Source organism: Bolinopsis microptera, chromosome 9 (genome assembly GCF_026151205.1).
Source record: "Bolinopsis microptera isolate Bmic1 chromosome 9, MBARI_Bmic_1.0, whole genome shotgun sequence".
In the NCBI taxonomy this organism is placed as follows: Eukaryota; Metazoa; Ctenophora; class Tentaculata; order Lobata; family Bolinopsidae; genus Bolinopsis; species Bolinopsis microptera.
The window spans coordinates 13,690,852-13,706,758 of NC_087080.1; the positions used below are offsets into that span (position 1 = coordinate 13,690,852).

The 15,907-nt window shown below is 34.7% G+C and overlaps 3 protein-coding genes across 3 annotated transcripts in view; 1 reads left to right on the forward strand and 2 right to left on the reverse strand.

Annotated features, from left to right (window-relative positions):
- Positions 1–15,907, reverse strand: part of LOC134821181 (outer dense fiber protein 2-like) — a 109,806-nt gene that overhangs the window by 67,724 nt on the left and 26,175 nt on the right. The window lies entirely within an intron of this gene.
- On the reverse strand, positions 429–4,007 carry LOC134820969 (uncharacterized). Its single transcript, XM_063831636.1, has 3 exons — positions 3,770–4,007; positions 3,474–3,603; positions 429–836 (listed from the first exon to the last, which is right to left on the reverse strand). Exons 1-3 carry the CDS (start codon positions 3,989–3,991, stop codon positions 730–732), a joined length of 459 nt encoding a protein of 152 aa, XP_063687706.1. The 5' UTR covers positions 3,992–4,007; the 3' UTR covers positions 429–729.
- LOC134821178 (low-density lipoprotein receptor-related protein-like) overlaps positions 5,210–15,907 on the forward strand; it is a 53,681-nt gene continuing 42,983 nt past the window's right edge. The window contains exon 1 of the mRNA XM_063831855.1: positions 5,210–5,222. The gene's annotated coding sequence lies outside the window, so the exon portion shown is untranslated. The remainder of the gene's footprint in view (positions 5,223–15,907) is intronic.

Below are 15,907 nucleotides of genomic sequence, written 5' to 3' on the forward strand. Positions count from 1 at the left end.
TTCGATAATGAAATCGGTCGCACGCTTTTCCCATTCATTCACGGCTTACGAATTGTAATAAGTTTCCCAGGCTAGATAAGTTGTAAGTGTAAACATACACTGTACACATGGCATGAGGATGGCAGCATCGATTAAGTGGATATTCTTCATCTTGTAACATACTTCAAAGGAGGTATGACAGATTTCGTTTTCTTTTGTTTTATTATTATTTATTATTATTGTGTAGGTGTCCATTTAAAAAATATATTTGGTCTCCGGCATCAAGCTAGATAATATAATACTGGTCAACATTTTGGGATAAAACGTGTTTAAAAAGTAACGTGACAGTCGAGTGTAGAGTGATTAATCATCATCCAAATAATATTGATCGACATTTTGAGATATTTTAAACTATAAACTGTCATATTCACCACAATAAGACAATCCGGTTTACAACTTTTAAGCACTTTGTCAGTCTACAATTAATTTTCTATTTTAAATGGAACAAAATAAGGATAAAAGCTCAATTATAAATAATCACAAAAATAAAATCGTCCCCAAATTGACATGCGATTTTTAAAGCTATTCACTATTGTTAAAATGCCGAGGAATATCACATATGACATTTGTCTAGATTGTTTCTGGGTTCCTTCCTCAGTCACAGTGATAACCAGTTATTTCTTATTTCTATCAGTCTATCTTATTTATTATCGGTCTACCGTACCAGTCCTTATGCATCTTGTGACAAGTCTACCAGTCCTTAGGTATCTTGCAACAACATCCTTTACCTCTAAACTCCCACTCGTTCCCACCTTGACATTTCTCTTTTTCCTTTGGACCCACCACTCTAATCGTGCCTGAAAATGTTTGCTTTAAATAAGTGGTGCGCCATCGACAGTGAGTCTAAAATTAAGTGGTGGGTACATGATTGGTTCCGCCTTATCTTCAATCGGTTCAATGTGTTCGTTTATGATCACTAACAAATAAGCCAGTTAACTAGTGAGTACACGATTGAAGATTATATTTTATGGCGGAATGACAGGCTGAGCGCGTGGCCTAGTAACTGTAAGTATTGCAATTGAGCTGAGTTATACTTGTATATTGTTAATGTTAATCAACTAACCCGGCGCGCTATTTCGTAGCATTTGCCTTGGGCTAACATTTCGAGAAGAAAGCGGCGCGCTACTTCGAAGAAATTTAGACGAGTAACATCCGTCAAAGTTTGAAGTTATATTTATGACTATGTGCAGTAACGAAGCTACCTTATCGGACTTTATTTGACTGGACATTGCGTGAAGGAACATAGCTTTGAATGGACGTTAACATGAACGCTCCGAGGCATTCAAAACTATAAAAAATCCGCAATTTTAAGATCTTTTTGTCGCAAATTTTAGCAAATAATTTTTCACTCAATGTTTCATACAGTACGAGTAAGCAAAATAGCAATGAAACTGTCAATAAAAATTAATTTCGGCTTACTGATTGTATAAATAAGTTTCAATTAATAATAATAACATCAATCACATGCTGTAAAAATCTTATTGGGTTGCTTTCGGGTCGATATCTTTTTTTATTTAATTCAAAATTCAAATAAACTTTACATCAATGTATTACAGTTATATTCAATAAAAAAGACCACAATATCTCCTGTGAAGCAAAAACACGGAAAAAGAGAGCTAGAAAAATATTCATGATACTCAACACTACCAGACTCAGCTGGAGTGAGAAACAATATGTAAAAACATCAAAGTAAAATTTATTTCGGCTGAACCAAAACACGGTGGTAAGACCATAATTACATTGGTGCCGACCCTACATTAAATCATTAATAAATAATCAAGAGAACAAATTTAAATGTATACGATACCTTCTTGCTACTACTCCACAAACTTACACGACATAACAACAAAATAACATAATTAAATAATATTATAATAAAACAATCTATAATCTAGCCACTCACGTACTGCGTGACGCGCTTGTAGTAGTATATCGGGATAAGGGTGGTATATAGTTATATGGTATATAGTTATTAATGTTATTGTCCAATTAGCTGATGTTTATTGAATCTTTATTGCCGAGTACAGCTGCCTTCGGGTAGTTCTTCTTAATCTATTACAATTGTAATTGTATTTGTAAACGAATGGGAAAAGCGAGCGACCGATTTCATTTTCGATATCATTTTGCATTTACGGACGGTCATTCAAATTAATATCATTTACTTTTATTATTACAGTTACACTATTTTTTTGAGACACTGGCATGGCAGCGATCCACTCTGCCCATATGATTATCATTATGGGTTTTGGTCAAATTAAAACACCCATTTTGTTTGTATTAGTATTACTATTCTTCGGTGTTGGGCCATCCCTTGGGTTGTGGAGCTGATTAAATTTTAATGCTTTATATAGGTCAATATAAATAATGTGCATTAGGCTGGTTTAAAATTTGAAAATTAATAAGTTGCACACGTGGGGACACGCCCAAATTGATGGAAAATTGCTAAAATCACTAAAAATTGCTATTTTCACGATTTTTAATCAACTTTGGAGTCCTGTTGTAATGTAAGTTCTTGTTGAAATCTTTTGAAACTTTGTGTGTTAATCAAACTATATATAAAATACCAGATTGCAAAAATTTACGATTCAATGCATTATTGGATGCGCACGCAACGTCCGCTCAAAGTTTGCGTGTGCGAAAGGTGAGAATTTTGCTCATTCGTGATTTCGAACAAATTTTATATATAATGCCAACTTGAATGAGTATAAGGTGGCATATTCAGTCAGCGATTGACAGATATGCTTACCTAAACACAAGGAAATGTTTTCAAAGGTCAAATTTCGAAATCGTTGAAATTACTTCCTTATTTATTAATAAAGTTATACATATACATTTCGACTTTGTAAAGTACCCTGACGTTATAATCAAAAAGAGATGATATTTGACCAAAACCCATAATCATGGGTGATGGGTAGACTGTAGAGTGAACCGCTGCCAGTGTCTCTTTTTCCCAAACAACAAGGAAATAGTATTAATTTAAATAACCGTCCGCAAATGCAAAGTGATACCGAGAATGAAATCGGTTGCTCGTTTTTCCCATTCATTCACTAACGATTCAATAAACATCAGCTAATTATACACTAACTATGTCTATACCGCCCTTATCCCAAAATATTAGGTATCGACCCGAAAGCAACCCAAAAAGATTTGTACAGCATGCATAATTCAGATTGATGTAATTAATCGAAACTTATTACAATTGGTAAGCCGTGAATGAATGGGAAAACTAAAAGCAAGGGACCGATTTCATTCTCGGTAATCGGCATCATTTTGCATTTGCAGACGGTCATTTATATTAATATCATTTACTTTTGTTTGGGAAAGAGTTAGAGAGACACTGGCAGGCGCGCGCGGTCCAATCTACGGCTACCCAATTATGGGTTTGGTCAAATTACTTTATCAAACAAAAATTAAAATTAAAAATGAAATGGTACCTTTCGGGATCCATTCTGTAATATTCTCTTCAGCATCGTCAAGTTCCCAACACCACTCGGACTGGTTCTCCCAATTTTTCCTGTCCACATCATTTGTAAAGACCATATCTTTAGCAGGACTACTGGTCGGCTGAGTGGATAATATTTTAGTTAATCAGTCACACTCACAGTGTACACAGTATTCAACAAATCATTATCAACCAATCAGAGCACAGTATTTTATTTTTAACAAACGGTACATATGAATTATGAAACCAACCAATTAGATTTGTCAAACATGCACCGGGGAAACTTACCGGCATGGTGCCTGGGCCAGGCGAGACGTATTCATCACTCTCGGGATTATCTTTGGGGTCTAATAGGGCGAGCCGTGCTGCCTTCTCTCTTGCATAATTACTTTTTACGATTTCATCTAGCTTTGCACGATGTTGTTTCTTTTCAGCAGGAGACATATCCTTAAACGGGCACGCGCCGTATACTATTCCGAGGATGCACGCTAGAAAAATTGTCCACCTCATTGTTGATCCTATTCTCCAAATACAGAACAGGGTTACAATTTTAGAAATTACTGTTAAATTTTATATTATTATCGGGATGGAGCCTATAATCTGGGTTTTGGGCATGTTGAGGTGATTTTGCATAATTGGACAAAAATGGATCAAATATTAAAAAGAGCATGGCTGCACAACAGGCACTGCTACTACTAATAATATATCTCGAAAATAAGTTTCGCAACAAATTTAGGATACGTTTTCCAAACATTCTACTGGCGGTAACCCAATGCTTCTGTACCTATCGAGTATCAGTAGAAGTACAGCTGATTACGGTGTTTTGACAGCAGTAGAAATAAAATACAGAAAAGGAAGTAAAACATATTGCCGCTATAGAATAATATCCATTTCCCAAAATGATTTAGCCTATTTATATAGTAAAATTTACGTTTTATTTAAATTTACATAATAGCAATATACAAATTCTAAAAAATTAATTGTTCTCTCTTGAACAAAAGATTGAGCCCGTCTGGTCGACCACTTAATATGATATGAATATTTTTTTAAAGCAATATGACACTTTTACAAATTCAAAAATTTCTCTTCGTTTTAACGCTAAAGAATTAATAATAATTGTTATACTTTCCAACAAAAGTTAAGAGCTAGTCAGTTTGGCAAAGTTTTCATTGAGCCTTATTATACTTACTATTTATTAACAAAAGCACAGTTCGTTCGTTATAATGACTTAAATATATTCAAATCATCAGGCCTTTAAAGTTTAACGTTTTATTTGTTGAAAGACCTTCAATAATATTTGCATAATAATTTAGCATATAGGCGCCGGGCAGGGTTTAAACGTTCGCGTTTAAGGTTTATAAACCTATATACTATATACAGTATTAGTCAGGGTTTGTTACACGACAATATTAATCACGGTGACACATGATAAGGTTAATCCAGAATCCCGAACCCAATTTTTATTGTTTTTCTTATAGTAGTTCTTATACTTATAGTTTTATAGTTCAGCCTTCTACTTCTAGTCTGACAATATTTGATGAGAGGATCTAGGTTAACAATACAATAATTTATTAATCGACTATTTATAAATGAATATAATACTAACTAGTTTATTTATTTCAGATAAAGGGCACACTGAAGGAAAAGAACCGGACGTTTGTCCTAAAATCTCCGTCAGAAATGGAACCTGTCCAATTAAGTTGTGGTACCTTCGGCGCTGCTATATAACAAATAATTTGAGGTCCCAGAGACCGATAGCATGTGACATGATTGAAGATAGCATGTGACATGATTGAAGACAGCATGGAGACAGAGACGATGGTGTGCTAAATTTATCGTGGTAGGGGGAGCAGTGAGGAGGAGAGGGCCGATGGCTGATGCCAGTGCTTTCTCACATCTCAACAAAAGAGCTATTCAGTTTGGCAGAGCTATTATCGAGTCTTTATATTTATTATTTATTAACAAAAACATGGACCGTTCGTTACTGACTTTAAAAAAATTTCATATCATCAGGCATTTAAACGGTTTAGTTGTTCAAAGAATTAGCATATAAGCGCCGAACAAGGTTTATAGTCATGAGTCAGGGTTTGTTACATGACAATAATAATCACGGTGACACGTGATAAGGTTAATCCAGAGTCCTGGTCCTAAACCCAATTTATATAGTTCAGCCTTCTAGTCTGACAATATTTGATGAGAAGGTCCATGTTAGCAATAAAATAATTCATTAATCGACTATTTATAAATGAATAATGAATATAATACTAATTAGTTTATTTATAACAGATAAGAGGCACACGGAAGGAAAAGAACCATACGTTTGTGATAAAATAATGAATATAATACTAATTAGTTTATTTTTAGCAGATAAGAGCACACGGAAGGAAAAGGACCATTCGTTTGTGCTAAAATAATGAATATAATACTAATTAGTTTATTTATAGCAGATAAGAGCACACGGAAGGAAAAGAACCATACGTTTGTGATAAAATAATGAATATAATACTAATTAGTTTATTTATAGCAGATAAGAGCACACGGAAGGAAAAGGACCATTCGTTTGTGCTAAAATCTCCGTCAGAAATGGAACCTGTCCGATTGAAGAGAGGGGTATTCACGTTCTTACATTCAACATTCACGAGGTAATTGATTAATCGATCGATTGACAAAGTGATTAATTGATATTGATAAGTTTATTGGATAAATTTACAAATGGCCGATCTAATAAAATTAAACATGAATTTCCCGTTGAAAAAAAGAAATTTTCAAACTATAACTTACATGACTTATTCAGACAAGCGTTTATCACGGTATATATTGAAGCACGGTATATATTGAAGCAACTTCCAGCGATCCCTACAAAGAAAAAACGGGAGACCTTCTCGCTTTCATCAACTCTCGATTGGAACCTTAGCACGTAAAGGACTTGGCCTTGAAGCAGATTATCAGGAATACCTAGAGCTTGCAAAGATAATCCTTGGTGGTTTCATCGAAAGGAAAAAGTGATACACGTACCACATACAACAACCACAAACCAGGAGCAAACCACCACACTCGCTGGATGAGTAAGTTAGGCGATCTACATTCTGAAAATGTCTCTACTTCGCATCAGCTCGGACTTCACTGGAGGACGAAGAAGAAGATTCACCAAATGGCTTTGTTTGCTGTGTCTGTGTACCTACTCCTAGAAGTCGAAGTCTCACGTCTCTACGACTTTCACTTCTGCTGCAACAAATCTCGCGGCGGAAATCCTCGTCATACGGTGTATGACCCGCCGCGCTCCCCCTGTATCGTCAGGACCTAGTGAAACGACCGTGGGTGTCACAACGTGATACAAAGAAATCCGGTGCGCCTAAACAGCCTCAGCCTGTCATTCCGCCGAATCTCTATTCTATGTTTATGAACATAATAGCCTGCGGTCCCCAGGTAAGCTAAACCAAGCGTCGTGTAGACTTAAGACTTTGATATGACTAAAGTTAACCTTTTTACCATTAATATTAGACCTCAAACTTTTGGAGCACTTATAAAATTACTGGGCCGCGCTCAGCCTGTCATTCCGCCAAATCTTTATTATGTTAATGAACATAATAGCCTGGGGTCCTCAGGTAATTATAAAAGCACTCCTTCATGCCTAAATTTGACCATTGTTAATGGTCTGAACCGGCGCGCGCTACTTCGTAGCTCGTGCCATCGAGAAGAAAGCGGCGCGCGCTACTTCGAAGAAATTTAGACGAGTAACATCCGTCAAGCCTAAATTGATGATATGGAGCATTTTTAACCTGTTAAATTGTTAAAAATCGATGAAAAAAATGGGCGTTGCAGGTGACGGTAGTTCCGGTTGGGGTTGCCAGTTGCAGAAGCTTCAAATTTTTTGGCAGTTATTTAACCTTAGAGTTAGGAACAACAAATAAGCCTATAACTATAACTATAACTACAACAATTTAATTTTATAATATTTTCAATTATTGTTAATTTATGAACCGGGCTAGTTTACATAATATAACCCCTCCCCTGATTACATTACATAATCATTAACATCTGACCAGTAGTGATCTGGGTGCTGTACAATATCGATATCCTATTTATTCTGCACAGTTGTCACATGAGCCAAAATATGACCATTTGATTGGTTTTCAGCGTCATATCACGCGGCTGTGTGTCTTCTGATTGGTTAAAGTTGATCACGTGGATTGCTTATAACTTGATGTGTAATGTTGATTTATATAGAGCCAGAGGTCAGCTGACGTAGGGAAACGGTCGCGTGACTCGCCTTGCTGTGTAATGTCGGTTTATATAGAGTCAGAGGTCAGCTGATGTAGGAAACAATCACGTGACTTTCGCGATAACTTTGAATGTCATAAGTACACTCGTAATTGTGATTATGCAGCAGTCCGGCAAAATATGACCATTTGATTGGTTTTCAGCGTCATATCACGCGGCTGTATGTCTTCTGATTGGTTAAAGTTGATCACGTGGATTGCTTATAACTTGATGTGTAATGTTGATTTATATAGAGCCAGAGGTCAGCTGACGTAGGGAAACGGCCGCGTGACTCGCCTTGCTGTATAATGTCGTTTAAATATAAATAAAACACTGTGTATCGCAAAATAAATAAATAAATAATACAGACAGACAGGTTAATTGACGATGCCAATTCACGGCAGCTCGGCGCGGCACAGTAGCGCATCTCGCCGATCTAGCCAGTACTATTCTTTTCTGGAGAATAAAATTCCCGTGTCCGCACTTGCAGCCGGCTCCTCGTTCCATAATAAATCGCTGACAGTCTTTAAGTCCTGTTAGAGAGTACAACTTATAATTCATATATCAGACCAATACGAATGCAATTGTTTATAAACAACCTTGAAGAAATTTCATTCAATTAAGATGATCGAGAGCAAATAAGAGTAAATAATAAAATATGCCATCAATCAAACTTACCACAATTATGGAAGGGTATCCCTCGTTCGATTTGATGAGCAAACTCTCCACAGTGTCTAGATCTTCTTCCTTTATCTGTAAAAGAGACAGTTAATATAGATATATCTATAATATCATATGGATCGGCGCCGTGCCACTGGGCCACCAAGGCCTTAATAATGAGAGCCGGATATATATATATATATATATATATATATATATATATAACCACTTTCTTTTGTTGTGTAGAAGTCTAGCCAATGAAATATATATATATATATATATATATATATAATATATAATTCGAACAATTGAAACAAATCAAATTGGCGGGCAAACGATCCGTTTCATGATATGTATAAAAACAATACCAATCATCAGTGCCAAATAGAATAATGAATTGTAGCGCTATGACATGTTGCTCCTTTATAAAATAATTTTTATCGATCATGAAACATTTTCAAAATTATCAAAATTTACAAAATTTCCAAAAAAACAGTTTATTGTGTACGTCCCAATTTTAAAATTGTCTATGAATATCTTTGGCTTTTAAAGTTGTAAACTGCGTTGGCCTTCGTGTAGTGGTAGAGGAAAATTCTTTACTGAGTTCCGTGAAGCTGGTAGAATTAGGATCCGTATTTGAGAGTTAATTGTTGATTCTGGTTATCAAACGAGAGTGCTCAACAACGACGAGTCGAAGGAGCATAACTAATAAATAGTTGTTGTTTGGTTTCCCAAAGAGAGTGCTCGACTGCAGTTAAGCAGGAGCATTATAATTCGAACAATTGAAACAAATCAAATTGGCGGGCAAACGATCCGTTTCATGATATGTATAAAAACAATACCAATCATCAGTGCCAAATAGAATAATGAATTGTAGCGCTATGACATGTTGCTCCTTTATAAAATAATTTTTATCGATCATGAAACATTTTCAAAATTATCAAAATTTACAAAATTTCCAAAAAAACAACAGTTTATTGTGTACGTCCCAATTTTAAAATTGTCTATGAATATCTTTGGCTTTTAAAGTTGTAAACTGCGTTGGCCTTCGTGTAGTGGTAGAGGAAAATTCTTTACTGAGTTCCGTGAAGCTGGTAGAATTAGGATCCGTATTTGAGAGTTAATTGTTGATTCTGGTTATCAAACGAGAGTGCTCAACAACGACGAGTCGAAGGAGCATAACTAATAAATAGTTGTTGTTTGGTTTCCCAAAGAGAGTGCTCGACTGCAGTTAAGCAGGAGCATTATAATTCGAACAATTGAAACAAATCAAATTGGCGGGCAAACGATCCGTTTCATGATATGTATAAAAACAATACCAATCATCAGTGCCAAATAGAATAATGAATTGTAGCGCTATGACATGTTGCTCCTTTATAAAATAATTTTTATCGATCATGAAACATTTTCAAAATTATCAAAATTTACAAAATTTCCATAATTATAATGCTCCTGCTTAACTGCAGTCGAGCACTCTCTTTGGGAAACCAAACAACAACTATTTATTAGTTATGCTCCTTCGACTCGTCGTTGTTGAGCACTCTCGTTTGATAACCAGAATCAACAATTAACTCTCAAATACGGATCCTAATTCTACCAGCTTCACGGAACTCAGTAAAGAATTTTCCTCTACCACTACACGAAGGCCAACGCAGTTTACAACTTTAAAAGCCAAAGATATTCATAGACAATTTTAAAATTGGGACGTACACAATAAACTGTTTTTTTGGAAATTTTGTAAATTTTGATAATTTTGAAAATGTTTCATGATCGATAAAAATTATTTTATAAAGGAGCAACATGTCATAGCGCTACAGTTCATTATTCTATTTGGCACTGATGATTGGTATTGTTTTTATACATATCATGAAACGGATCGTTTGCCCGCCAATTTGATTTGTTTCAATTGTTCGAATTATAATGCTCCTGCTTAACTGCAGTCGAGCACTCTCTTTGGGAAACCAAACAACAACTATTTATTAGTTATGCTCCTTCGACTCGTCGTTGTTGAGCACTCTCGTTTGATAACCAGAATCAACAATTAACTCTCAAATACGGATCCTAATTCTACCAGCTTCACGGAACTCAGTAAAGAATTTTCCTCTACCACTACACGAAGGCCAACGCAGTTTACAACTTTAAAAGCCAAAGATATTCATAGACAATTTTAAAATTGGGACGTACACAATAAACTGTTTTTTTGGAAATTTTGTAAATTTTGATAATTTTGAAAATGTTTCATGATCGATAAAAATTATTTTATAAAGGAGCAACATGTCATAGCGCTACAATTCATTATTCTATTCGGCACTGATGATTGGTATTGTTTTTATACATATCATGAAACGGATCGTTTGCCCGCCAATTTGATTTGTTTCAATTGTTCGAATTATAATGCTCCTGCTTAACTGCAGTCGAGCACTCTCTTTGGGAAACCAAACAACAACTATTTATTAGTTATGCTCCTTCGACTCGTCGTTGTTGAGCACTCTCGTTTGATAACCAGAATCAACAATTAACTCTCAAATACGGATCCTAATTCTACCAGCTTCACGGAACTCAGTAAAGAATTTTCCTCTACCACTACACGAAGGCCAACGCAGTTTACAACTTTAAAAGCCAAAGATATTCATAGACAATTTTAAAATTGGGACGTACACAATAAACTGTTTTTTTTGGAAATTTTGTAAATTTTGATAATTTTGAAAATGTTTCATGATCGATAAAAATTATTTTATAAAGGAGCAACATGTCATAGCGCTACAATTCATTATTCTATTTGGCACTGATGATTGGTATTGTTTTTATACATATCATGAAACGGATCGTTTGCCCGCCAATTTGATTTGTTTCAATTGTTCGAATTATAATGCTCCTGCTTAACTGCAGTCGAGCACTCTCTTTGGGAAACCAAACAACAACTATTTATTAGTTATGCTCCTTCGACTCGTCGTTGTTGAGCACTCTCGTTTGATAACCAGAATCAACAATTAACTCTCAAATACGGATCCTAATTCTACCAGCTTCACGGAACTCAGTAAAGAATTTTCCTCTACCACTACACGAAGGCCAACGCAGTTTACAACTTTAAAAGCCAAAGATATTCATAGACAATTTTAAAATTGGGACGTACACAATAAACTGTTTTTTTGGAAATTTTGTAAATTTTGATAATTTTGAAAATGTTTCATGATCGATAAAAATTATTTTATAAAGGAGCAACATGTCATAGCGCTACAATTCATTATTCTATTTGGCACTGATGATTGGTATTGTTTTTATACATATCATGAAACGGATCGTTTGCCCGCCAATTTGATTTGTTTCAATTGTTCGAATTATAATGCTCCTGCTTAACTGCAGTCGAGCACTCTCTTTGGGAAACCAAACAACAACTATTTATTAGTTATGCTCCTTCGACTCGTCGTTGTTGAGCACTCTCGTTTGATAACCAGAATCAACAATTAACTCTCAAATACGGATCCTAATTCTACCAGCTTCACGGAACTCAGTAAAGAATTTTCCTCTACCACTACACGAAGGCCAACGCAGTTTACAACTTTAAAAGCCAAAGATATTCATAGACAATTTTAAAATTGGGACGTACACAATAAACTGTTTTTTTGGAAATTTTGTAAATTTTGATAATTTTGAAAATGTTTCATGATCGATAAAAATTATTTTATAAAGGAGCAACATGTCATAGCGCTACAATTCATTATTCTATTTGGCACTGATGATTGGTATTGTTTTTATACATATCATGAAACGGATCGTTTGCCCGCCAATTTGATTTGTTTCAATTGTTCGAATTATAATGCTCCTGCTTAACTGCAGTCGAGCACTCTCTTTGGGAAACCAAACAACAACTATTTATTATATATATATATATATTTCATGGCTGTACTTCTACACAATAAAAGAAAGCGGTTGTGATTAGATCGTCGAAAGTCTTTGCATCATTTATTTACATCAATTCTGAGAAATTATATCATTAAAGTAACTACAACAAATACGAATCATATACAATTGAGAATAAATACAAACTAAAAGCAGTGGGAAAATCTGATGAACTGAAATTTAAAAAAGAAACTGAAAGCCGTTAAAAATATATATATATATATATTCTAACAACGCACGTAATCAAATATAGCAATTCTTTATAAGAATATAACACATTTGACCAAAACCCATAATCATGGGTAGAATGTACCGCTGCCAGTGTCTCTCTTTTCCAAACAAAAGGAAATGATATTAATTTGAGGAACAGTCCGCTAATGCAAATTGATACCGAGAATGAAATCGGTCGCTCGCTTTTTCAAATCAATAAGCTTTATTACAATTCGTAAGCCGTGATCGAATGGAAAAAGCGAGCGACCGATTTCATTCTCGGTATCAATTTGCATTAGCGGACTGTTCCTCAAATTAATATCATTTCCTTTTGTTTGGAAAAGAGAGACACTGGCAGCGGTACATTCTACCCATGATTATGGGTTTTGGTCAAATATCATCTCTTTTTGATTATAATGTCAGGATAATTTACACAGCTAGTCGAAACTTCATTAACAAGGAGGTAATTTCAACGATTTCGAAATTCTGCCTTTGAAAACGTTTCCTTATGTTTAGTTAGGTATTTCTGTCGATAACCGACTGAATATGGCACTTTTTACTCATTCAAGTTGGCATTAAATTCATATATAATGCCATTTAAATATCGTGGAAAGCAGAATATATTCGAAATCACGAATGAGCAAATTTCTCACCTTTCGCACGTGCAAACTTTGAGCGGACGTCGCGTGCGCATACAATATTGAATAACCGTAAATTTTTGCATAGTGGTATTTAATATATAGTTTGATAAGCATGCAAAGTTTCAGAAGATTTCAAAAAGAGCTTGGATCACAACGGGACTCCAAAGTTGATAAAAATCGTGAAAATCAAAATTTTTAGCGATTTTAGCTATTTTAAATGAATTTGGGCGTGTCCCCACGTGTGCAACTTTTCGATTTTTAACTTTAAAACTAGCCTATAACACAATTTACACCTTTAAGAAGCAAAATTGAGCTCCACAACCCAAGGGATGGCCCAACACCAGAGAATACTAATTCACAACTTTTGTGTTTTTATAAAATTATTCTTCAAAAAAGCACTAACTTCAATAGCAAATATCTTTATGAAGGAGCAAGGTAGGAAACTATTCCGGTAGATTTTCGGAATGCTTGAACAATTATCTAAGATAAAAATGTCCTCAGATTTTGAATAAAATTACTCCTTAATAGTGTAAAATCGATTTAAAAAGTTGTTACTTTGTCAAAAGTCAAGTTTTAAAAACACTTAACTTGGTGACGTCATCAAGTGATGATGATGACGTTAAATTATTTTTCAATACAATGTAAACTAAAGCTTAAACAATTATCTTTAAAACCTGTGGTTCGAGATGACTGTATCGTTTATACTTTTGAATCTACGGACACTTAAATGTAGGCTACAATTGACTGCAAAAAGCGTCTATACATATATATATATCTTCACGACAATCTGTTGTAAAACAGGGGTTCCAGAAAACCCACTTCCCGATACTCCTGAAACATGAAATTTTTTTTACAGTCGATTTGGACAAGGTCTAGACGCCCTGCAAAGTTTCAGATCTCTAACTCAATTCTAACATGGTTTTTAAGGCACCTGAATATGGCGATTTTGGGTTTTTTTACCTAATTTCGTATAACATGCTGGCGCGTATTTTGCGCAAATTTCTTAAAAACCTCCATACAACTATTTCTTATTCCTGTCATCTTCAACATTGAATTAGAATGTTTTGAACTTAAATGTACCTGCTGAACTACTTTCGATGAGTCTTAATGCCTGGAAAACAATAAAGGGGATATAATCGTATAGGGGGTAAATAGTGTTGTGAATATAAGGGCGACGGTAATGCTTGCCAGCATTGTGATACAATGAGATTATTTATTAATAGATTATCTTACCAAATCCTTCAGTTGACCATTGTTAATGATCTGGCCCGGCGCGCGCTACTTCGTAGCACTTGCCGTCGGGCAACATTTCGAGAAGAAAGCGGCGCGTGCTACTTCGAAGAAATTTAGACGAGTAACATCCGTCAAATCCTTCAGCCTCTGCATAACCCGTTTTTCGAATGTCATAAATGTTCCTTTGTCCGTTTTTACGATTCTGCGATAAGGTAAATCTTGTTTAATAAAACCTCTTTTAGATCTCTATTAATGGTCTCAATCTGTTACCGTAAAATCGACAAGACATACATTAATATATTTTTGTGAATACTTACAGATATTCAGCTTGTGTTTTGGTTGTTTTTTGTTTTACTTCACGTATCGTCACGGGTTTCACTGTAGTTGTTTCACTCATGTTCGCTTGCTTGTTGCTATTTGGAGATGATCGATTATAATTTAAAATAATATAAAACTATTTGTTCATAAAAGATAACAGAAGATGACAGAGCTGACCAAAAGCTAACAAACTTCAGAACCGTCTATTTTGAAATAACGGAGAGCGATTAAGCAATAATTACGGTAATAGATCAGATGCTCAAGTCTCACAAAGTTAAAATAAGAAGTGAACATGATATATAAATCGACGCAGTTTAAATAGTGAACGTAGCACACCCAGCAGATATTAATATAGAAAGTGATACAGTGTCACATGCAACTATAAGTATAATGTTTGGATCGGTTTCTCCTAAAGATTTCTCTTTGCAAGGAAAAGTGAGAGATGAGACAACTAGCTTAACAGACGAGCACTTTAATAAGTAAGAGACCAATGCTTATATCTTTTATTTTACAGTTACACTCACATCACACGCAAATTCACATTTAGTTTCACAAGCATGGGAGCTCACCTGGTCCAACGAGCTTGGTATTTATAATCACTTATACTGCACTAGAAATTAATAGCAATAAATAGCAATAAATAGCAATAAATAGCAATAAATAGCAATAAATAGCAATAAATAGCAATAAATAGCAATTAATAGCAATTAATAGTAAATTATAGCAAATTATAGCAAATAATAGCAAATAATAGCAATACAATGTAAGCGGGGTTATATAAATTGATACCTTTTTTAAAGCAAAACCAAAACTTTTTTGAAAATGGTCGCAGCAGTGTGTTGGAGTGAACTTTGATAAAAGTTTTATACAACAATGAATAATTAAACATTATATTAATAAACTGCTATATAAGAGGTTAAATGGTGCTGTAAAGGATGCCACAAATCAGATCATAGGACTGTTAGCAGTGCACCCTACTGAGAAAATCAATAATATAAGGTATAATATAAGGTATTAGAATACATTAGAATGTACAGTAAAACCCTCATATTACCGTTGTTTTTGGGAAAAGATTTAACCCTGATGAATTGGTGTTGGCGGTAAATCAAGGTTTTAATTTTGGGTTAGACTTGAAGACAATATGTAAAAGAGTATGTGATAATTTTATCAGAATAAGCAATTGTACAAGCAGAGAAATTATTAC

Coding starts and splice junctions, on each gene's coding strand:
- LOC134820969 (XM_063831636.1), bottom strand. CDS start 3,991: ATGAGGTGGACAATTTTTCTAGCGTGCATCCTCGGAATAGTATACGGC. Junction 3,604..3,769: donor CTGGCCCAGGCACCATGCCG/GTAAGTTTCCCC, acceptor TTATCCACTCAG/CCGACCAGTAGTCCTGCTAA. Junction 837..3,473: donor TACAGAATGGATCCCGAAAG/GTACCATTTCAT, acceptor AAACATTTTCAG/GCACGATTAGAGTGGTGGGT.